We start from the raw sequence: 25,785 nt of genomic DNA, 5'->3' as shown, positions 1-25,785 counted from the left end.
ATTTCTTTCCCAAGTTCATTATTTGTTTCATCCATATAAGCATCACGCTATGTCATCACCACCACCGTCACTGCCACCAGTGTCACCAACATCACCATCATCACCATCAACAGTATCATCACTATCATCACTACCACCATCACCACCATCACCACCATCACCACCATCACCACCAGCACCACCAGCACCATCACCACCAGCACCAAAAGCATTAATTTTCACTGTGGTGATCACAATGTCTTCCACACTAGCCCCTGCTTCTAGCCTTTCATCCTCTAATCTTTCCTACATTTTGTTCCCAGACTAATGATCCCATATAAAAGTTCTCATAATACCTGTTACCTGCTTAAAAGCTGATGTTTTATTAGTCTCCACTAATAAAGACCAATCCATTCCTTTTCTTTTCTTTTTTTTTTTTTAAGTGAATAAAGTCCAGTTGTCTGGACCAGGCATGTAAGGTGATACATAAAAAAAATGTTCAGGACAGTTTTCAGAATGGATTTCCCAATACTGTCTCTACAATGTTCTAAGCTCCAGCAAAAGTAAAGCATCTACTATTTCCTGAATATGCTTTAGGTTAGTCTTTTTCCAAAGTTCAGATCAAATGCCACATTATTAGAATCACTTTGAATATTTATTAAAATGTGATTTCCTAGACTCCATTTCCAAAAGTTCTCTCCTGGGTCCTTACCATCTTTTTGCTAGCTTTGAGATCTAGGTGACAACTTTGGCCTTCCATTTAAATTTATATATCTAACAGGTGTTTCTAGGACTACTATTAGGAAAATATAAAGCAATTGGCATAGTGACTGACCCAGTAAGTTCCCAACAAAAGTTGGCTCTTACTCAAATGTTTTTTGTGGTGGTCAAGGAGATAATGATTGTTATGAAACTTAAATTTTTTTAATATACCCTCCATTAGAGTATAAACCTCTGGGGAACAGGTATTATGTGTACTTATTGTTGGATAATTTGCAAAATCTGGCCTACTGTTTTGCTCAAACAATATTGACTGAATTAATGGTATAGTACTATTTTTTGGTACCAGGGGTTGAGACCATGGCTGCTTCATTACTACTGAGCTATATTCCAAGCCCTTTTTATTTTGAGACAGAATCTCACTAAGTTACTGAGGCTGTTCTCAAACTAGAGATCCTCCTGCCTCAGCCTCTCTAGTTGCTAGGATTATAGGTATACACCACTGGGCCCAGTATACAGTACTTATTTTTAAAAAATGTGATATAAATTTATATGCAGAGCCTCTAAGATCATTTATAAAAATTCTCTTCTTGGGTTAGCTCAATGGTAAAACACTTGCTCAGAGCATATGCAAAGCCTGGAATGGAATCCCCAGCACCACAAACAAAACAAAACAAAACAAAACAAGAACACCCTTCTTTATGCCTTCCTAGACACTTTCTGCTCCTCTGGTGGCCCCTGAAAACTGCAGGGTCAGTTCCTCTGGGTCCCAGGTTTTCTCATCCCTTGAGTTATCTTTTCAAATACTGAGGCTTTGGTGAGAGAACCTCAAGAGTTTTAGCTGTATTGAGTCTTCATCCTCTCGTCTTGAGTTCTTCGCAGAGGGACTCTCATTACTAAGACACAATGCTCCTCAGGACCCAATTGCGGTAAGTAGGTCATATATTGCTTCCGTGTGCCTGAGTCCTGTCTTGTGACCTGCTCCACACTTTCGCACTTTCATGATTAGATACCGCCTTGGTTTTGCCACTAGCATCTATCCTGAACATGTGCATACTCTTTGTAGCACGTGACTGGACCACCCATCTGATCCATTAATGATCTTCTTGGGAAGTGACCATATTTCCACCTCAGGTCCCCTCAGTTTTCACTAACCCTCTTCAGTGAAAGGCTCCTGCCACCATGAATCTGACGGGCTTACCTGGCTAATGGTGCTCATGGCTCGCATGTAGCTCTCATTCCGGGAGCGGAACTTTGGTGATGTGAGCAGGCCTGCAGGGTCCAGGCTGTCTAGGCTTCGGTTGATGGAGACTTCACTTACTGCCCTCAGGTAGCTGTGACTCCGAATCTGGAGTTTGGGCGAATGTTCATTGGATATCCTGGAAGAGAACAATGGAAGAGGTGCTTATTTATTCCAAAATGTAGGGAGGGATATGCAAAACTACCACCATTTATGTAGCACCTTAAACAACAGAGATATCCTCCTAAGTGTGTCCTCCCGTGACTTCCCATAGTGTCTCAGAAGGAAGATTTTTTTTCTAGCTTCATGTTTTTGTTTTCCTATTTCCTTTTTTATTTTAATTAAAATTTTAATTGACATATACTAATTTTACATATTTATGGGGTATGGTGTGATAGTTCAATGTATGTGTACAACATGTAATGATCAGATCAGGAATAATTGATATATCTATCACCTCAAACATTTATAATCTCTGTGCATTGGGAACATTCAGAATCCTCTTTATGAGCTATTAAAATATAATAATTAATGGTTATCAATCATAGTTACTGTACTGTGGTGTAGAGCATTAGAAGTTATTCTTCCTACCCAACTGCACTATTGTATCTGTTAACCCTTCTCTCTTCAAATCCCCTACCCTCCCCCTGCCTCTGGTAATCACTATTCTGTTCTCTACTTCTATGAAATTAAATTTTTTAGCTTACACATATAAGTACATGCAAAATTTGTCTTCTGTGCTTGCCCTATTTCACTTAACTCAATGTCCTTGAGTTCCATCCAGGTTGCTGTAAATGACAGGACTTCATTCTTCTTATGGCTGAATAATGTTCCATTTTCTTTATGCACTCATCTACTGATGGACACCTAGGTTGACTTCATATCTTAGCTATTGTGAATAGTGCCACAGTAAATAGAGGAATGATGATGTCTCTTCAACTTATCAATTTCATTTCCTTTGGATATATACACCTAGTAGTAGGATTACTGGGTCATATGGTAATTTTATTTCTAGTCTTTTGAGGAAACTCCATACTGCTTTCCATAATAGCTATACTACTTTACATCCCAACAATAGTGTGTGAAAGTTTCTCTTTCTTCACAAAGGAAACTTATTGACAGGAAATCATCAAGATCTGATGATATTGGAGCACAATTAAAATTCTCTTATTCTTTCAGCCATGAAATAAACTTCCTGTTTACATGGTCTTAGGCATCCTAGGGATGGAGATAATAGCAATAACTGTCCTGCCCAGAATTCTGTATTGTGTAACGTACAAAATTTCCTTTGCATCTATTTCTTTCTTGGGATACTCTTTTTGCTCTTGGATTCTCTAGTAACCACCCGAGGTCTGTACCTATATCTGTGTATCCATTTACTCCTTTTTTCTTTTATTTATCCACCTACCTACCTTCAACTCTTTCATATGAGATTGAACTTAGGGAAACAAATTGAATCTTAGCCATTAAAAATGCACACATCTCTGAGTCTTGACATATAATGACAAGTATTTAGATACTTTGTATTCTTTGGATTTATTCCAAAGACTATAAAAGTAGGAAATTCTCATTGAAAACAGTAGCCGATTCAGCAATACACAAAGCAGAAAATGTCTCTCTTCCTGCCTCTGGAACTTTGCACCTTTATGAGAACTACTCATAGAAGCTTGATGTATATCCTTCCTCACTTTTTCTATAAATAATTTAATTTACTTAGTAATTTTTAAATTTTGTTTTCACATGGAATCAGGGTGATTTTTCTTTATTATTATTGTTATTATTATTATTGTTTTTGGCATATGTGATGTTGGGGATTGAACCCAGGGTCCCAGACTGGCCTTGAATTTGTCATCCTCTGCTTTAACCAACCCAGTAGCTGGGTTTACATGTGTTAAGTCACTATGTCCAGTTATTTATTATATTTCTTTAATTTTGATCACAATAACGATTGCAACTAAAAAAATTGAAGTTGCTCGGAAAAGAGATGTATATTCAATACAGATGCTATCTTTTATCATTGACCTGGGGATCTAGCTAATGGTATTAGAAAATGAAAAATAAAAAGGAAATATAAATATTGCAAAGGAACAGAAAATTTGAGGATTCACAGATTACGTAATTATCTGAAAGATAAAAGAAGATTGATAGAAAAAATCAAGAGGACTAATAAAAGAGATTCTTGAGGTAGTGAGATACAAAGTCAAAAAAAATGAGCAACTTTTCTATACACTTCCACCACCAAATAGAAAATTTAATTTAAAACTCACATTCAAATTTAAAAATTGTAAAATGAATGGAAATTACAAGAAAGAAATGTACCAGAGTTTTATGAATAAAATGATAAAACCTTATGAAAGGCAATAAAAAAGGACCAAGTAATACAACAAACAAAAACACACACACAAACAACTTTCCTGGATGGAAATGCTTGATTTTGTAAAAATTTAAATTTCCCCTAAATTGATACATAAATTTGAATGCAAATGCAAGAAAAATCCCCATAGAATTATTTATTGGGATGTAGCAAATTCATTTGAAAGTTTACATGAAGTTCACAGAAGCATTACTTATAAGAGGTACAGGTGAAAACAATCCAAATATCCATAAACTGATGAACAGATAAAATGAGGTATATCCATACAATGGCCTATTATTTAGACACGAAAAGGAATAAAATATTCACACAGGCTACAGATGGATGAACTTTGGAAACATCAGGCTAAGTAAAAGAAACTAGTCACTAAAGACCACATATTAAGTAATTTCACCTGTATGAAATGTCCAGCAAAGACAAATCTACAAAGACAGAAAGTACCTTAAGGGCCGCATAGAGCTAGGTGGAGAATCAGTGGGGAAGATGGTAGAACAGGGGGGTTATTATCTAAAGGATCTTGAGTTTTTTCTGGGGTGATGAAAATGTTATAAAATTGACAGTGGAGATGTTGTGAAACTTGAATATATTAATCTCACTGAATTGTGCCTTTGAAATGGGTAAAATGTATGATATGCATATTATGATCTCAATAAGGTTGTTAAAAATCTCAAAGTAATCAGATTTCCCTTCTGAAGGGAACTTGGAGAGTGGGCTAAAGTGGGCCAAACTAGGGAAAGAAAACCAGTTAATGTGGTTGCAATACTGCAATAGTCTAAGCAGGTCGTAAGGACTAATATCAATGGTACTTGAGGGGAACACTTAGGTTTGAGAATGCACATGAAAAGGGAATGCTAAAGATGAATTCAGAACAGTTCAAAAATAAATTAAAAAAAAAAAAAAAACAAGAGGTTGAATGCCTTCCATCAGATCTCCACTGAACTTTATAGCTACAAGGATGAAAACAGTGTGGTGTTGGTAAAGGAACAGATAAACCAGTAGAATAAAATAAGAACTTGAAAAACAGATTCAAGTGTTTGAACTCAGTATACTGCAAAGATGGCAGTTGAAATAGGTGATGATATCAAAGACTTAGTAATGAGTTAGACTAGTTGTTCATCTATTTGTGGGGGGGATGGATTCCTATCACCTATATAGATTAAACATAAAAATATTAAAGACATTCAAAGTTCTTTAGTGTTGCACAGAAAACTATATTCTATAATCCTAATTTCTATACTTAAAATTTAAAAACCTGCCAGAAAATTATGAAAACAAACAAGTAAAAACCTTATGTATGCACAAGGCCCTGGGTTCAATCTCCAGCACCACAAAAAAAAAAAAAAAAAAAAAAAAAAGTATAACAAAAAGGGTCCACGTTGTAATATCTGGAAGTAACTTAAAAATGAACAAAAAATAATGCGATTAACTTAACAAAAAATGGACAAAGGCTATGGAGTGCTAATCAGGGAAATAAATAAGTAAGTTCACAGGAAAGTAAATTTATATGCCACTAAGCACATGACGAGAGGCTCAACTCACTAATAACTAGAGAAATGCTAATGAAAAATGACATGTGCTTATAGATCGCATCAATGCACACCCATGTCCATGTTCTCACGTGGTAAAGATATTTCAAATGTCCTTTTAGCAGCAATTTATAAAACTTTACCCATTCTTTTTTTTTTTTTTTTGTACAGGGGATTGAACCTAGGGACACTTAAGCTCTGAGACCAACCCCATCACTTTTTTAAAAATTATGTTATTTAGAGACTCGGTCTTGCTAAGTTACTTACAGTCTCACTAGGTTGCCAAGGCTGGCTTTAAACTTGCAATCCTCCTGCCTTGGTCTCCTGAGCTACTGGGATTACAGGCATGGGCCACTATGCCCAGCAAATGGTACCCTTTCTTAAAGCTTGTGTGGAATTACTTAACTACAACAACTGAAAGAGAAAGTCTCAATAACTCTAAAACCTGAGAATTTGATTAGCAGTCACTTTTTTCCCCACTTGCACTGATGGAGGAACCAAATTAAGAGATTTAGAATATAACACCCAGAGTAAACCTTGCATTTTACTGTCACAAGAAACTTGCCCTGTGGATTTTCCAAGTAGCTCTCAAAATAAAAACACCTGTGTCAGGTAAAGCAAATATTTCCTTTGAGTTTGGTGCTATTATGGTGACTTACCCTAGGTTGCTTTACAAATGTCCATGCCAAAAATTCCAACAACAAACAAACTGAAGAATTCATTTTCTCTTAAAGGTCTGTTTTAGAAAAGGAGAGCCTAGTTTGAAGCGTCTGTATCCTAACCTTCATTTCGTTTCAGAACTTCAGAGTGAGATGACAAACATATTTCTTTGGCTATTTTGCAACCTGACCTGGAGCAATGATGATATTTCCAACATAAATGATGATGCTATTCTAAATGTTTATCAGGGCAGCTGTAGGGGTGGCTATTTCATAAATGGTGCATTTTCAAAGGAAGTACTGAAAGTCTGGTGGCTTGAAAGTTAAGTGTCTGCTGGCTGAGACCGGGAAATGAAGCTTTGTTGCAACAATCAGTCATTCTGGCCACTTGTTATGAAGTAAGGCATAATTCCAAAATTTCAGAGTGCAAAATCATTCAGAAGGAATTGAATAGTTCTACTTTGGTGAGTCATTCCTGATGAAACCGTGCATACTTTAGTAACACACTAAATATAAGGAAATGAACTCTCTTATCTTAACCACTTAGAGAGCAGAGTCCACAGCTGTCAACAGAGAGGGTACAGCATGTACCTGTGCTCCTGATGCAGAAATACTCAGCAAAGAAACACCAAAACATGATGTGTTGATTACTTTATCATCACTTCAAAAGAAAGTTGATCTGCGCAGAAAGGAAGCGTGCGTATTTAGAAATATTAGTTTTCATGTTAGATTAGTTTTTGACATTGGCCTATTGAATAACATCCATCATTTCCAGCTCTTCATCAGAAATTACTTATGAAGATTAAGTTTTTCTAGTTCATCAAAACGGGAGCGACATATGAGCATTTGCTTGTCTCATCTGTAGTTGAATTTCTAGTTTTCATTAAAAAAAAAAAAGAAATAACCTTATTTAAATTGAAATAGGTTCATGGCTAAAGTTTTATTTTTCCCTAAAAATGCATCTATTGCAAATGTTACTTCCATTTCTAGTGCCTAAAGTGTCCTTGGAGGATATGCACAGTGAGTCAATTTGAAGTTTTCTGTCACATGGCATGATTGAAGCAAAAATATTGTATTAGGTTAAACCGTGTGTAATTGCCAATACTGCCAAAATTTTAAATTATATAACAGCAATTTTGTACGGTTCAACTTGATATATACTTTTAAAATTGCTTGTGTTGAACTTGGGTAAAAATAAATAATAACTAAACAATAACTTATCAACCATGCACATGTATGTTTCATTTTGCAGTTAAATAAAGATGATTTACAAAACAAAACAAAACAAAACAAAAACTGAAGCGAGATTGTGACTTTGTTGGGTCAGCAAGTCTCATTCATTATCAAACCTTTAAGTGGCACCTAAAGACAGGAAGCCCTAAGGTGATTGTGAAGTTACTTTTGCAAAGAGAAAATGCAATACTCAGACCACAAAATTTAAAGTCAATGTCTCTAAAGAGAAAATGATCAACTTTGTAATATATGACTAAAACTATGACTTCGGGTGATTGGCAATTTTTTCCTCCAGAGAAGTAAATGTTTTATGATTCCAGACCATTGAGTCTAATGGGAGAATCTCTGAAGGTGATGGGCCATCTTACTGATCCATCTGCACCCTAATTTTTGTTCTTTTTCACTTTGTCTTGACTCTGAGATATAAGGTTTCCCATAGGACCCAGAGGAAACATTTTATTGGGTTAACTTTACTCTGTTTTGAAAATGAATGTATCTGACCTTGGTCATGACACTTTTATCGACTCATGCCCATAAACATTCAGGGCTTAAATGGAGAGGCTTCGATTCCTTGGACGTCAGAGTGGATAATGGCACTTAGTGGTAACAGCGCTCAACCACTAGCTTAGGGGCTTAAGCACAGTGTGTTTTATTAGTCAATCTACTTTGGTAAAACAGAGTCCAGCTTTCTTCTCGACAATCTCCTGTCTTTGTTGTATTTTTATTTTTCTGGTACTGAAAATTGAACCCAGAGGGGTTTAACCCCCGAGCCTCATCCCCACCCCTTTTTATTTTTTATGTTGAGACAAGGTCTTGCTAAGTTGCTTAAGGTCTCACGAATTTGCTGAGGCTGGCTTTGAACTTGCAATCCTTCTGCCTCAGCCTCCGGAGCTGCTGGGGTTACAGGCATGCACCACCATATCCAGCTATGTTTTTATAAATGTATAAACTTTCACGAAAGTTGTTTACTTGTATAGGTAACTCAAGGTATTTCCGCTTAATAATAATACCTGACATTTATGACCATTTATTAAGCATTTAGCTATTGCTAATACCACTCTACAGATAAGAAACTGTGCCTTTGTGAGTCTCCACGTTGTTGAAGGTAACTTGAATGCAACCTTTGCCTTCTTCCTTCTACATTCTCATGCTCTTCCCATATTTTATTTCTTGGGAAATCTTATCTGGACTCTCATTTGGGTGCCTCTTTCTCTAATTGGTCTGGAATATTTTTAATCCCCTAAGATATTACAATTATTTATCCACATTGTCTCCTTGGACGATCTCATCTACACAATAGCTTCTATTTCCAACTTTTATTTATTCACTCCCACATCTGTCTGTGGTCCATACCTCTCTCCTAAAGTTCAAAATGAAACTTTCAATTAATTACTGCACATTTCTACCTGGATATTCCCCAGGTCCCCCAAACTCATCATGACCTCCAGCTGACACGTATCTTTACCCTCATAATTCCTTGCTTTCTTTTATTCCCCACTGAGATGAATGGCACCAAAATGTACAGCTGACCCAGGTCAGAAATCCAGGAGTTTAGCCTGCCTCCTTTCTGGACAGTCCAAATCCACTTGACCATCACTGTTCATTCTCATTCTAGCTTCCTATATGCACGTACAACTGGCTTTCTCTCTTCCTCAACACTTCTCCCTCCACTCCTTCCTTAGTTCAGGCTTCATCCTGATTCTCCTACAGATCCCTGCCACCAGTCTGGCACCCTCAAATGCATCTCTTTTCTCCAGCTAGTTATTTTGACCCTCTCCTCTTTAGATTCCTCTGTGGGGCCTCTGCCCATAAGACATTTTCCAGTCTTATCTTCTGCTACTTCCTCCCATGGTCTATGTAGAGCCTCACTCCTTGCTTGGCATAGTCTCCCTCCTCCTCTTTCCACCCACAAAACTCTTATTTCAACTCCTGTTAGCAGGTCACTAGGTGTTAGAGCATTTATTGAGGCCATCTATCTTCAGAAAGCCTCCTTTGTTCTCTTCAGACTAGATGAAGTATTCCTCCACCTGTACTCTGGTGCCTTTTATCTTTCTCTGTCACACACTTGCCCCACTGATTTTTATTTTTAATTTTTTTTACACGTCTGTGTACTCTTTAGATTTTTGAACTCTCAGAAGGCAGAATCCGCCTGTTGTTTGTTCTGTTGCACAGTGGTACGCTGACATGGAATTTTTAAAAAAGACTAATGATAATATCCAACCCTTGCTTGAGAGTTTCTTTTATGCCAGGTACTGTATTCAAGTCATCTCATGAAATAGATGAACAAGTGAATAAATAAATAGGGAGGGTAACTCAATTGATCATTGTTCTAGATATGAAACAGTTTGCCTTTACAAATTTTACCTTTTTTTCATTTATAAAAACCTCATAAAGACTTTTTTTTTTTTTTTTTTTTGGCGGTGCTGGGGATTGAACCCAGAGCCTTGTGCTTGACGGGCAAGCACTCTATGAACTGAGTTATATCCCCAGACCCTCATAAAGGATTTTTAAAGAGGGTTACTGTGATGTAATTCACATACCCTAAAAATTACCCTTTTAGAGTGCACCTTTTGGTGGATTTTAGTACACTCACAGAATTGAATAGCTGGAATGCTGTCTAACTTGAGAACGGTTTCATTGTCTTCCTCCCAACAACCTTGCATCCATTAGTAGTAACTCTAGTCCTCCCTACCCCACATTCCTGGAAACCTCTAATCCACCTTTTGTCTCTATGCCTTTACCTGTTCTGGACACTGTGCATCTGGAACCATACAACCTGTGGACTTTTATTTATATGACTTCTTTTACTTAGCATGATGTTTCCAAGGTTCATGTTGTAGCATGTGCCACTACTCCACACCTTTTATGCCTTTATTCTTGTGGGAATACATACCACAAGTTCATGAAAACTTGCTTTGTTTTCACTTTTTGGCTATTATAAATAATGTTAATTAGAAAAATCATGCACATAATTTTATATCAGCATATAAAAGCTTCGTAGGAAAACATTATTCAAGATAAAAGAGCAAGAAACTTTTCATTGATGGAGTGCTATGTTTTAGATGCTGTGTCCCCTAAAATCTCATGTGTGAGACAAATGCAAAATTGTTCAGAGGAGAAAAGATCAGGCTATAACCTTAATCTAATAAGTGAATTAATCCCTGATGGAATTAAATGAGTGGTAACTGGAGGCAGGTGGGGTGTGGCTGGAGAAAGAGGTTCATTGGGGGCGTGGCTTTGAGGTATATATTTTGTATCTGGAGAGCGAGTCTCTGTTTCTCTCTCTGCTTTCTGATAATCATGGGAGCTGCTTCCTTTTGCCACTCTCTTCTGCCATGATGTTCAGCCTCACCTTGAGCCTCTAGGAATGGAGTCTGACTTCTATGGACTAAGACCTCTGAAACTGTGAGCCCTGGAATAAACTTTTCCACCTCTACAATTGTTCTGGTTGGGTATTTTAGTTGCAGTAGTGAAAGAGCTAACTCAAATATGGAGGGACTTTATGACTGGCAAAATAGAAATAATAACACTGGCAAAACTGAGCTGAGGGTGTAGCTCAGTGGTGGAGCACTTGTCTAGCATGTGTGAGGTCCTGGCTTGATCTCCTGTACCACAAAACCATAAAAGAAAACCCAACACAACTATCTACCTGTCTATCACTGATAAAGATAATGATATAATAAATACAAAAACGGTAAAAACATATTTTGAAACATTTTCCTCCTTAAATGACAAAAAAATAGACATTAATTCAAAAACCGTGATGATTTTTTTGTAAGTACAAAAATACAGTTTGCATGATATTAAATAGTATTAATGAGAAAAGGGGAGAGTGAAGGGAGTTGTATTGAAGCAAAGTTTCTGTATATTATTGGAATTAAGTTAATATTCATATGTACTAGATTAAGTTAAAGTCTGTATTGTAAATCCCAAAGCAATCACTATAATACCAAAGGAATTTAAATGTTACACTAGCAAAAATGTATATAACACAAAATAAAGCAATAATGGAGGAAGAGAGGAGGAAAAGGGGCACCTCAAAAACAAAAATCAACATGGAAAATCTAACGCCATCATATAAAGAGTTGATTAAACTGGATTAAACAACCCAGTCAAAAGGAAGAGATGGAGAATTGAATAAAACAATGGGATCCAATTGTGCTGTCCATAAGAGACGTGCCTAAGACTTAAATACACAAATAGGTTGAAAGTAGAAGTATTATAAAAGATGCAGCAGGAAAAAAAAAAGAGAACTGGAATGAGTATCAAATATAGTTTAGGAGAAAATGAAATGTTATTAAAGACACAAAGGTCTTTTCTTGTGTGTGTGTGTGTGTGTGTGTGTGTGTGCGCGCGTGCGCGCATGCTGGGGGTCAAACCCAGAGCGTTGCATTTGCTAAATATGTGATCCACCACTGAGCTACACTCCCAGCCCTAGGGACATTTTGCAACAACAAAAGTGTCAATCCATCAGGAAAAACATTACAATTATAAATATATATGCACCTCATAATAGAGTTCAATATATAAAATAAAAATAGACAAGGGCTGGGGAGATAGCTCAGTCGGTAGAGTGCTTGCCTTGCAAGCACAAGACCCTGAGTTCGATCCCCAGTACCGCCAAAAAAAAAAAAAAAAGAACAACTAACAAACAAAAAATAGACAAATTTAAAGGAAGAAATGGATAATTAAATAATAGTAGTTGGAGATTTCAACACCTGACTCTCAGTAATTGAACATAATTGAATAGAAACTCAGCAAGGACCTAGAAAAGCTGAACCATACTAGTACCCAGCCAGACCCAACAGGCATTATAGATTACTCCACTGAACAAAATCAGAACACACATCTTTTTCAAGGACATATGGAACATCTCTAGGACAGACTACATGCGAGGCCATAAAATGAATCTGAGTAAGTTTAAGGGGATTAAAATTACACAAATTATGTCCTCATCACAAAAGAACTAAACTGAAAATAAATAACAACAGGAAATCATTTTCTTGATTTCAACCATTATTTACCAACAAATATTTACAGAATACAGCAGGATTGCAGATACCTGATTTTGTTTCCTTAGTTCCAGACACTTGTATTGCCAGCCACAGAGTCCCTTTTCAAACTTTACTCCTTTTGCCACATCACATTGTTCCTTTAACATTAATTTTCTTTCCATTTCATAGAAGTGTAACTACATAGAGGGATCTATTTCACCAATGGCTCAGCTCCGTTGGAAAAGCACTGCTTATACGTGGGGCGACTTGAAAGATTAAGTACAAACTGAAGGAGCACACTGCCATGGATTCCCTTTGTTGTTCTTCCTCCACAGAGATTCAATGTGGAGGATAAATGTCAGCATTATTTCTGGGAGACATTGCAATTGTTCAGTTCTGTAGACTTTGGCTATTTTCTAGAAGCCCCAGGGTGCAGGTGAAAGAGAGTTGAGGGAATATTCTTGGAAAGTCATCTGATGTTGCAACTTTTTATTTGCGCCATCATCTTGCTCTGTAGAATAAGAGACTGATATGGTTGGGATTTCTGACTGTTCAACTAGAGTCACTATGAGAAAGTCACAGGCTCACTATGTGCAAAGTCACATACTAGAAGCTGGAATAACTGCTTTTAATTACATAGTAGTCTTATCCACACTGAAGGTGCAACCCTTTCCACAGTGATCTTCCATGTATCTAAAATATATGTAATATAAATATATAACATATATTAGGTCTTATATGTATTACATATGTTTTATCAACATCAAATAAATTTCTTCCAATGTGCCAAATATGTATATCTATCATATTTAGAGTCTCGTGACACTTGGAATTCAAATATTCTTTACTCAGATTCTTAGGCTGAGCAACATTAGATTCAAAGCAATAAAAAATGCAGTCTGTAATAATTAATTAATTAATTAATTAATTAAAAAATATGCCAACTAATCATATTTCTTATGTTGGATGTTATGGAGAACACATGATTCTTGCCTCTGAGAACTTCAGTCTCCAGGTTGAGACAAATGTGCAGAACTGACTTTAAGATAATCTGTGTGAAACAGATACATTCATCTGATTCTTGACAAAGGTGCTGAAAACATACATTGGAGAAAAGACAGCCTTTTTAACAAATGGTTCTGGGAAACTGATTATCTATATGTAGAGTGAGACTGACCCTTATCTTTCTCCCTGCACAGAAGTCAACTCAAAGTGGATCAAAGAGCTAAGAATTAGGCCAGAAACTATGTATATACAGGAAATAACTTTCTCAGTAAGACCCCTGAAGCTCAGGAAATAATGCCAAGAGTTAATAAATGGGATGGCATCAAATTAAAAAGCTTTGGCACAGCAAAGGAAACAAGAGCATGGAATAAGACAACCCAATTAATAAATGGGCAAATGAACTAAATAGACACTTTCTTCTATTTATAAGAAGAACAGATAAGTGACCAACAAATAAATGAAAAAAAGTTCAATATCATTAGCAATTAGGGAAATGCAAGTCAAAACTACACTGAGATTTCATCTCACTCCAGTCAGAATGGCAGTCATCAAGAATATAGAGAACAAAGTCAGGCACAGTAGCTCATGCCTGTAATCTTAGTAACTTGAGAGACTGAGGTAGGAGGATCACAAGTTCAAAGCCAACCTCAGCAATTTAGTGAGATCCTAAGCAATTTAGTGAGACCCTCTCTCAAAATAAAAAATAAAAAGGGAGGGCTGAGGATGTGGCTCAGTGGTTAAGAGATGCTGGGTTAAATCTCCACCCACTCCCCAAAATACAAACAATATTCCATTCTGGAGAGGATGTGGGGGAAAAGAAACACTTTTGTGCTGTTGATGGGATTGTAAATTAGTAAAACCACTATGGAAATTATTATGGAGGTTCCTTAAAAGACTAGGAATGGAACCACCATACAACCCAGCTATACCAATCCTCAGTATTTATCCTTAAAATCAGCATACTATAGTGATAAAAGAATGCCTGTGTTTATAACAGCACAATTCACAATAACTAAACTATGGAACCACCCTAGGTGTCCATCAGTGGCTGAATGGATAAAGAAAATGTGGTGCATATACACAATGGAGTTTCATTCAGTCACACATATGGATGATTTTTGCCTCTGCATGTCATTTGCAGGAAAATGAATGGAATTTGAGAAATAAATGAAATAAGCCAAACTCAGAAAGTCAGGGGTGGTATGTTTTCTCTTGTATGTGGAAGCTAGACAGGAAAAAGGAAAAGAAAGGTGGGGGAAATCTCATGAGAATTGAAGGGAGATCAGTAGAGTAGAGGAAAGGGACCAGGAGAGGGGGGAAGGGAGGGAAAGGGGAAATACTGGGGAATGATATGGGCCAAATTATATTGTTATGCAGTGTGCATGTGTGAATGTGTGTTGGGGGCTGTGCCATGCTCACATCGGCAGTGAGGAGGTTAATTAACATAAGCACACTCAGGTGATTTATCACTGGCCGTATTTAGTTAAGTCCACGCGCACAACACATGCACAGGTGTTCCCCAGTGCGCCTGCTCGGGCCTGCTTGTTTTAACCCTTGCCGTGATAGGGCAGCTGACTCTGACTCCTCGCCTGATTGCAACTGGTGTGGCCCCGCCCTCCGCCTCCTGGAGGTAATATAAGCCTCCGGTGGGCGGGGGTGCAACAGTAAGGAGCAGCAGCAAGCAGAGCAGCAGCTAACAGAAAGAAGCGGAGAGAAGCCACTAGCAGAAAGGAAGAAGAAAAGGCAGCAAGCCGATAGAAGCAGCTCGCAGAGAGAAGCAGCAGGCAGCAGTGGAAGGCAGAACACAGAGCGGAGAATTGAGAACACACCTCTAGATCACAGATAGGCAGATTGCAGTTCGCAGGACACATCACTAAGAAGCACCTCAGATAGATGCGCCCTTAGTTCACAGGATGCAGGACGCACCTTTAAGTAGCAGCAGAACTAAGAAGATATAGATCTCTGAAAGTGTAGTCTCTCTCTCTTAAGCAAAGTCTCTCTTTCTCTCTTATGCAAAGTCTCTCTCTAAGAAAAGCCTTTCTTCCTCAATAGCCCAGGAACAAGCGAATAAGCGAGAAAGCAGCCCACTAAAAGAAAGATAGAAGCAGTTCGTTTCCAGTCCACCACCGATAAAGACCCGCGCAAATTGTTGCTGCAGGCGGTGACAAATACCCGTGGATTTGGCACCGCAAAGAGTCAGTGACAAACATGTAACAACAAATCCCACCAAATGTACAACTGTAGTGCACCGATAAAAAAAAGGTAAAAAAAAAAAAAAAAGAGATAATCTGTGGTACGCTTATAACAGGTGTTCAAGAAAGCTGCAATGAGAGGGTGGGAAAAGAAGAGACTCATTTGGAATGCAGACATGAGGGACAACTTCAGAGAAGCTGGCTTTGAGTTAGACCCAGAATGGTAAGACTGTCACCAGGTAAAAATGAGCCAGACAGAAGATCCAGAGAACTGCTAAGAGCAAAAGCTTAGAGGCAGAGGGTATGGTGGCAGATATTCAGGGTGCTGGGTGTATGGGATACCCCTGCCCAGGCTGGAGGATTATGGAAGTGTGTTGTAATGTTCTGCTGGTCAAACTCCCCCAACAAACTGCAGCCTCCTAGGGCACAGCCATGACTGGCGTGATGGGAATACGTCACTGTATTGCCAGATCTGAACACAGGTGCTACACATACTGAACTTTCTTAACTATCTGTTGTATGAGAGGGGAGGGTTGAAGGGGTGTAAAGATCTGTTCACACATTGTGACAAGGTCCAGTGCGACCTTGAAGTGGGGCCAAAGAGAATCAGGGAACCATAGGAGATAAAGATTGGCAAGGCCGTATGGGGCAGACTTGAAGAATGGGCAGTAGCAGAGGGGTACCTGCAGCACTCTGTTCCTGGGTGATAGAAGGTAGGAGGTGACACCTTTCCTCCCATACATAGACAATAGTCAGGCCTGGAGGTATTTGTTTCTCTTTTTGGCAGCAGAAAGGAAATAACCTTTCTTAATTTTGCCCAACAGAGGGTTTTTTTGTTTGGTTTTTCTTTGTACTGGGGATTGAACCCAGGGGCACTTAACCACTAAACACATCCCAAGCCCTTTTTTATATTTTATTTAGAGATAGAATCTCACTGAGTTGCTTAGGGCTTCTGAGACTGGTCTCGAAATTGGAATCCTCTTGCCTAAACCTCCTAAGCCCCTGGGATGGTGCCTGACCCTGGTGGAGTTTTACTGTCTGGTTGAAGATACAGCAGGGAATATGTTAAGTAGTATTCCAAGGAACCCCATGAGGGACTTCTGGGACTGTTGGCAGATTTTATCATCCAGGGAGTTCTGCATGAGGATGTAGTGCATGTACATTTGGACAAGTCACTAAAATCACTACCCAGAACCAAACCATGATTAAGGTGGAAAAGGGCTCCTTTCCTGTCTTTCTTATGTTCCCAGGTTAACGGTTTAATAAAAATGCTCACATAGTGTCTCAAAACAACTCCTGCAATTATGTTTGTTTTAGTTTGCTAAGGACCCAACCAAACACTAAATCCATTAAAATAATCCTGGGAGAAATGCTACAGAGGGTCATCGTCTTTAACACAAGGAGTTTCATGAAGGCAGCTTGTTCTGGTGAACTTGCCTTTGCAATTTGATAGACCCTGGTTCATGGATTCATGACTGGATTGAGCCCGTGACATGGAGCGAGCCACATTTCCTCTTCTTTAGATAGAGATAACCATACCCACCTTCTAGAGCTGTGAGAATTTACTGCACAATAAGCATCGGTCTCTCTCTCTCTCTCTCTCTCTCTCTCTCTCTCTCTCTCTCTTATAATGGAAAATACAAAAACATAAACTCCACCATTTTAACCATTTCTAGAAGTGTGCAGTTCAGGGGCATTGAGTACATGGATGTTGTTTTGTAACCATCTCCATTCATCCCCAGAAGTTTTTCATCACCCCAAACTGAACTTTATTGAACACCAAAACTAAGCCCCATCCCCCTCCGTGGGCCTTGGCAACCACCATTCAACTCTCTGTCTCTGTTTTTGGCCCCTCTAGTTACCTCACATAAGTGGAATCAAATAATACCTTCCCTTTTGTAATTGGCTTATTTATCTGACCATAATGTCTTCAAGGTTCATCCACATTGTAGCCCAGGATAGCATTTCCTTTCTTTAAGGCTCAATACTATGCTACTGAATGTTTATACCACATTTGGTTTATCCACTCTGCTGTGGAGGACACTTGAGTTGCTTCCTTCCTACCATTATTGTGAACAATGTTGCTGTGAACACGAGCCCTGGCTTTCCATTCTTTTGACTATATACCTAGAGGTGGGTATGGCTAATGGAAGCACTTTTTATTTTCTGTTTCATATCTTAGCAATTTTGCTATTAACAATTTTGGGGACCAGTGCAATAAAAACAAACCATCACTTTTTTTTCCTCCCGAGGAGGCATTCTTTTGTTTATTGCAAATTTTAAGGATGCTAAATAATATAGTAGCATTTCAGAGACTATTATTGCCATGGCTGAGAATAGAAAGATAATACTTCTATTAGTTGGTAGGAAGTAGAGTCATCCCACCATATCTCTAGGAAACTGGTTCCAGGACCCCCCATAGATACCTAATTCTGCAAATGCTCAAGTCTCATATATAATACAACATAGTATTTGCATAAAATCTATACACATCTTCCTGTGTACTTTAAATCATCTCTAGATTACTTATAATAACTAATAAAAAGCAAATGCAATGTAAATGGTTGTTCTACTGTGCGTTTTATGTAATACTGACAAGAAAAGGTGTGCATGTTTAGGACACACACAGATCTGCATTTGTTTGAATCCTTGGTTGTAGAGCCCATAGAGATAACTGATTGCATTGTAATAAATCTGAGTATAAGTTTGCTGCACAACTAATTAAAACAGAGTAATATAATTAAAACTTGATGTAGCAATACTGCAAATAAATTAGATTGCCACGATTAAGACATCTAGAAAAATAATTCCATAAGCAGTGAGAGATTGTGATGAGACCGTTGACAGCAGCATCAGTTTATAGACTAGTAAGAAAAGGAATAATTTTGTTACTAAGAAAGATGTGGTGACAATTCCACTGCACCAAGGAGTAAAGAGTCCACATCGTAATTCTTAGGAGAGGGTGGAAACAGTGACCTAAATGCTGTTTTGAAGTGCAGGCCATATAGTCCATCTCCTAGATGGTCTGACTCTCATGCTGGAGGCCCGGGTTCGAGTCCCCAGCACTATGGGTTTGTGGACATTACAAACAAATGCTGTTTTGAGCTGAAAACGGAGTTTCTTTCAATTTAAAAAGTATCAGGGCAGAGCAGGTGCACTTACATAGGTGTAAATCGACATTAATAAAATGGGGCAGTTAAAGTCTGTGTAAAGGTATTTTATAGATGTTTTGCAAATTGCTTCATATTCTGACTTCATTTTAGGAAGTACAAAAAGCAACTAATGATAGATTGTTACACAATTCTTTCAATGTTGCTTTTCTTCTAATCCCCACTGTTAGATGCTCTGTGTCTAAACTCACAGAAGGTCTTGAAAAAGACATCTCTTCCACATCATGGTCTGCAGCTGTGTGAACACACTATCATGTCTCTGCCAAGTGGCATGCCCCTCCACCTATTGCGCTCATGTCAACATTTCCAGGCTCTTCATAGCCTTGGTGACTCTTCTCTGGTTGGCCCAATTCGCTGATTTATCTTTTAAACTAGGGCACCCAGAACCACACTTGGCCTGATAGGTGCAGAACACAGAACGGCTATTACCATCTGTGTTCTGTGGAAGATCCAGGTGGATGTGGCTTGGGAAGCTGTGGTTAGTATGGCCTATATTCATACCATCAGCTTCTGGTAAATTCCCTTTGGACAACTTTTAGGTCTTCACATCAAGTGCTGATAAATCACTGGAGTTTTGACCCTTTGTCCTGTTAACTTGAAACCAAGACCAAACTTGTCATCCCCATGCAATACCTCAACATGTCACCTATTCTAGCCAATTACATGTCTCCAGCAAAGGTAATAACAAAGGTCAATATAACAAAAGTGCCATTTGGAATTATAGGGACCTATCAATGTTTTACCTACAGTGTTTTATTTAGTTAACCACACCAAAATTATGGGCTATTATAACAACTATGGAGTATTATTATTCTTACTTTACAGAAGAGGAAACTGAAGCTGACAAGATTGTCAATGCAGATTTGAAAGCGAGGTCTGTCTAATTTCTGCAGTTTTAACTACCTCATACCTTCCCATAAGCAAGCCATCCATTTTCTTCCCCAATCATTGGTAAATTATTGTCAAGGACTGGGCAAATCAGTGATGTTCCAAGTCGGCTCAGACTCTTAATAATGCAGTCTTCACTAGAGGACTCTGATAACACTGTATCGCCTAGTATCCAGCGTTTGTTTTTAATTTCTTGCTGCAAGTCTGTTGTGACCCTCTGTTTCAAATACTTTCCTGAATGCAGTCACCTGCACTGTTCACCCATGCCTAAGGAGGACAAGGGATTAGTTCTGTAGACTCCTTGTAAGTGAGATTATGCTGCCTCCCTGTTTTCTAAATCATCACAAACCATCTGTTTAAAAATTCATTTTAGAAATTTCCAAGACTTGTACTAGGTTAGCTATTTGTAGTTCTTACAATCTTCTCTTTGAGAAATGGAGATATCATCTGCTTTTTTTTTTTTTTTTTTTTTTTTTTTGGCTGTGCTGGGGATTGAACCCAGGGCCTTGTGCATGGGAGGCAGGCACTCTACCAACTGAGCTAGATCCCCAGCCCCACCATTTTTACCAGTACTTTCCCCATGATTCCTAAAATATCACCAATGATATCCATAATCATATTTGATTTCCTTCAGGTGGAAATGAAATGGTCATGGCTTTCTATGATTTCCTGTTTGTGGCTGTTTCCTGGATTTGGTTCTAGGCTAGGCTTATGAAAGTGGAGTCGACCCTGTCAGCTTTGGAGTTGGGCAGGAGATGAGAATCAGGGCCCTCAGGATGGAAGGCAGGTGAGAGGAGCAACCTTAGCAGACAAGAGGAGCGGGGTGGGCCTGAGCACAGTTCAACGTGTGTTTGTACACATAGCTGTGGTGCCTTGTGTCTGTTTATGTAGGCAAGTGGGCATTCCTGGTGGCCTTGGGAGGCTCAGAATCTCCATGCTCACTTGTGCATTTTCATACAAAATTTTGTGTAATTATAATGTAAATAAAATCCTTTTAGACATGGCACATGTGTGCCGTGCACCTTGGACATATGCAAACAGTGGCCCTGTAGATGTCTTTGAGAAACCCGAGTCAGAAACTAAAACATGGATGGCATAACAGGCTCATATTTTATGCACATGGATTTAACTGGTACCTTGATTAGAAAGATCTAATTTGTTCAAAATAGTGAGGATTTCTTTAACCTATTTCCCCCACAAAAATGAGAACTCCCCTCTCAATGGATATACTCATTGTATATATTCTCTTGTATATAAATTAGAATAGACAAAAAAAAAATTTTTTTTTGTTACTGGAGATTAAACCCAGGGGTGCTCAACCACTGAGCTACATTCCCAGTCTTTTTAAAAAATTTTGATACATGGTCTTGCTAAGTTGCTTAGGGCCTCACTAAGTTACTGAGGCTGATCTTGAACTTGTGATCCTCCTGCCTCAGTCTCCTGAGTCACTGGGATTACAGGCGTGCACCACCATGCCTGGTTAGACTAAATTTTTTATGTAAGTTTTTACTTAATACATAATCGCTTTTCTCTAGGATATCAGCTATCATTATAAGTATTATGTATTAGAACAAATAATATAGAACCTAGGTAAATGAAAATGCTTTATAAATGTTAGTGTTAAAATATTTTTTATATAAAACCTGGTTTGGAATTTTCATCTCTTGTTACAAGGGTCTTTGCTGAACTAAGAGAATCTGTCAACTGAACATTTAAATTGATCATTTCTGCAATTAGCTGAATGGATTGTTAAATATTTAAATAAAAAAGGAAGGAATAAAAACCGATCACATCATAAACTTTATAAACAATTATTTTATGTGAATCATACCTCAGAAAAACTTTAAAAAAGTGAGATTGATAGTATTATGAGGCCTAATTTTAATGCAATTTAACCATTCAAGTAACAGATAATACATGTGTTAAACATGCCTCTAAAATTAAAACGTTTTATGTTACAAAAGTAACAGAGGGTCTGGGAATGTATTTCAGTGGCAGAATATATGCTTACCACATGTGAGGTCCTGGATTCAATTCTCAGCATGCATGTGTGTGCAAACACACACACACACACACGCACACACACAATAAGATAAATGAAAAATTTTAAAAAATGAGAAAAGATAAAAGACATCACTAATTTTCCAATTAAGTGATAACTGTGTTAGTTATTTTGGTTATATAGTTATTTTGGTGTTATATCTTTTGGTTAAACATCTTTTTAATCTTTTACTCAATCAAGGGCCCTGAGTTGTGTGTGCGTGTGCGTGTGTGTGCGTGCACACATGTGGTATCCTTCTCCTCAATATAAACTTCAGTCTACCTCAATTACAAAAGGTATGGTAACAAAGTGGAGATAAAATATTTCATTTTAATATCTACTTTATCAAATTCTAATGTGACTTTTACTTTAATTTAAATTTTAAACTGTAAATTAGGAACCCAATTAATTTACTGATTTTTTATCAGGGAAAACTTTCATTGTCAAAAATAATTCCACGATACACCACAGTGAATCTCAACATTGTGTACATCCACAAGACTGGGATTCTAATTAGAATAAGATATACTCCATGTTTGTATAAATATATCAAACTAGACTCTGCTGTCATGTATAATAAAAAAATAACAAATAAAAATGAACCAAAAATAATTCCAGGAGGTACTTCTGTTTCTGGGAGAAAGGAACAGACATACATTTCCTTCTCTACCTGTTAAGAACAAATAAAAACTCTGGACATTATACATAAAACAAGCACAAGACTGAAAAGTAGAATATTGGCTACATAGGGACCTCAGGACCTGAGGAAGGACATGCTGCTGGGTCTAGCCAAAAGAGCAGGGAAGGAGCAGCCTAGCAAGACACAACTTTTAAAGAATGATTACTCTTCTCCAGCCAAATGTCACAGAAAAAGTAGTTTGGCACCACTTTATCCACATCAGCAAACTCCAGTGGACACAGACTTGTTCCCCATGAAGCTGTATAGCAGAGCTCCCCAACATTCCCACCAGCAGGTCAGAGAAGGCTGAGCAGGCAGCTGAAATACTCATTCACGTAAGGGTTCTTCTGCCCTGATGGGAGTTAGTGGTGAACAATTGGGACCCTGGGCTTTTGCACTCACTCAGCAGTAATTATGTGTTCCTCTGTTTTGCAGGGTGGTTTCAGAAGAGACCCAGTGGAGAATCAAGACTTTCTTAACTTCCCAGTGGTAACTGGGCCACCCTCACTGCAATGTCAGTGGGGACAATGTGGAGTGCTGGAAATCCCACTACTACCAAGCAGTAATGAGGAGTTTCCATTTTGGCCCACACTTCATGTTATCAGAGTTTGAGTGAAGAAGAACCTAGCAGTTATGAGACAGTGTCTCTTATTCCCTTGAGGGAACAGTGATTTAAAAAAAAAAAATCCAGCTAAAACAGAAAGTTTAAGTGTCATACGTCGTTTTATAATGCAAAAATGTCCAGGTTTTAATTGTTATACCCCGATTCAGTTTTAGAACTGAATGATAAAAACCAGTTTCTAGATCTTAACATTGTGATGATAAGAAATGTTACTATTATCAGAAGAGACTTTAAAGCAGTCATGATAATATTAAGCTTGATATGGTTCTAAATGTATCTGGAGGAAATATTTGAGGTTATTATATATATAAAAAAGTAAAGAGATATAAGGGAGTTAAAGTTTTATACTTCATTCAAATTAATAAAAGAATGTAATTAGACTGTGATAAATTATAATACTTAAAGCTGTCATTAAAGTTATATACAAAAATCCACATTTAAAAACACTGTAGGTAAATAAAAACAGAATTCTAAAAACATTCAAGTATTACATAGAAAGGAAAACAGCAACAACAGGGAAACAAAAAACAGAGACAGCAAACAGAAAACAAAATATAAAATGGTAGACTCACTCCCTAATACATCAATAATTACTTTAAATGTAAATGGTCTAAGTTTTAATTAAAAAGATTTATAAATTACAAAGATTTGCAGAGTGGACTAAAAAACATGCTGTCTATAAGAAAATCACTTCAATTATGATAATGTAGGCAACTTGAAAGTAGAAGAATGGAGAATATAAATCATGCAAACATTAATTAAAGGAAAACAGAAGTGGTTGTGTTAGTGGACTTCAGAGTAAAGAAAATGATCAGATACAGAGAGGTATATTACAGAATGATATATCATGTGTCAATCTATCAAGGAGACACGACAATCTGCAAGTGGTAGCACATTCATGTTGCAAAATATTTGATGTAAAAACTGATAGAACAGAAAGGAGAAATAGAAAAATACATATTAGTAGGAAACTTCACTAGCTCTCTTTCAACTACTCATAGAGCAATTAGAAAGGATACAGAAAAACTCAACAACTCCATCAACCAATGGAATCACACGGACAGTGGAGAACACTTCACTCAAAAATAACATAAATCACATTCTTTTCAAGTGTCTACAGAACATATACCAGGATAGACCATATTCAGGACTAATAAAAAAATCTTCAACAAATTTAAAAGAATTGAAATTATGTACAGTATGTTCTTCAACCACAATGGAATCATATGAGAAATCAATAACACAAAAATAAGAAGAACATCTCCAAACTCTTGAAAGTTAAACAACACACAACTAAATAAGTCTTGGATCAAAGAAGAAGTTTCAAGGGAAATAAATAAATATGATGAATCGAGGAAAATTAAAATACAACATATTAAAATTTATGGGACATAGCCAAAGCAGTGCTGAGAAGGAAATTCATAGCACTAAATGCATATGTTAGAAATGAAAGAAGTCTTAAATCAGTAATTAAGCTTCTTCCTTGGGAACTTAGAAAAAGAAGAACAGACTTAAAATAAGTAGAAGGTAGGAAATAATAAAATAAGGGCAGAAATCAATAAAATCAAGAAAAGAAAAACAATAGAGAAAAATCAGCAAAACTAAGATTTGGTTCTTTGAAAAGATCTATTAAATTCACAAACATCTTGCAAGCCTCATGAAATGAAATAGAGAAGGACACAAATTGCCAATTTCTGGCATAACCAAAAAATAGAAAGAGATACTACAGGTAACTCTGTTATTCATTTGAAAACTGAGATGAACTAGACCAATTCCTTGAAAAACACAAATTACTACAATTTGCCCAATTTTAAATAGATAATTGACCTGTAATTCTTAAGATTATTGAATTTTTGACTTAAAAGCTGCCCCACAAAAGGAAATCTCCAGGTTCATGTGGTTTCACAGGAAAATGCTACTGAATGTTCAAAGAAAAATTAAAATCAATTATGCATATATAACATATATACACAAATATAAATATATGTGCACATGTGTGTGCTGTGTATGTCTCTCTGTGTTTACACACACACACATGAACACACACTATGACCAAGTGGAGTTCATTTAATAGTTTATTATTTGAAAATCACTTAATGTTATCCACCATGTTAACAGGGTAAAGAAGAAAATCACACAACTACATCAATTGATGAAGAAATTGATAGAATTCAACACTCATTCATAAAACTATCAACAAACAGAAATAGCAGAAACTACCCTCAATTCGTTAAACCACTCTATGGAATGGTTTTAACCATTCGTTAAAAACTCTACAGTTGTATTATACTTAATGGGAGAAAAGTGAATCTTTTCCCCCTAAGTCAAGAACCAGGCCAGGATGTGCATTCCTGTTGTTCTTATTCAATACTGTGCAGGAATTACTGGTCAGTGCAGTAAGGAAATAAAAGTCATAGAGGTTGAAAGGAAAAAATAAAACTGTCTGCATCTGCAAATGACATA

General features: G+C 37.3%; 1 protein-coding gene and 1 non-coding gene across 25 annotated transcripts in view; both read right to left on the bottom strand.

Annotated features, from left to right (window-relative positions):
* The window catches only part of Dlgap1 (DLG associated protein 1), an 879,880-nt gene that overhangs the window by 201,297 nt on the left and 652,798 nt on the right, over window positions 1-25,785 (bottom strand). For all 24 annotated transcript variants that reach the window (XM_047526690.1, XM_047526689.1, XM_047526695.1 and 21 more), the window contains one exon: window positions 1,901-2,078. In XM_047526690.1, the coding sequence (XP_047382646.1) occupies window positions 1,901-2,078 (178 nt within the window). The remainder of the gene's footprint in view (window positions 1-1,900; window positions 2,079-25,785) is intronic.
* Window positions 20,458-20,534, bottom strand: Trnag-ccc (transfer RNA glycine (anticodon CCC)). The gene has a single exon. It is a non-coding gene; the product is annotated as a tRNA-Gly (tRNA).

Source organism: Sciurus carolinensis, chromosome 15 (genome assembly GCF_902686445.1).
Source record: "Sciurus carolinensis chromosome 15, mSciCar1.2, whole genome shotgun sequence".
Taxonomy (NCBI): Eukaryota; Metazoa; Chordata; class Mammalia; order Rodentia; family Sciuridae; genus Sciurus; species Sciurus carolinensis.
This window is presented reverse-complemented; position numbering and strand designations above follow the sequence as displayed.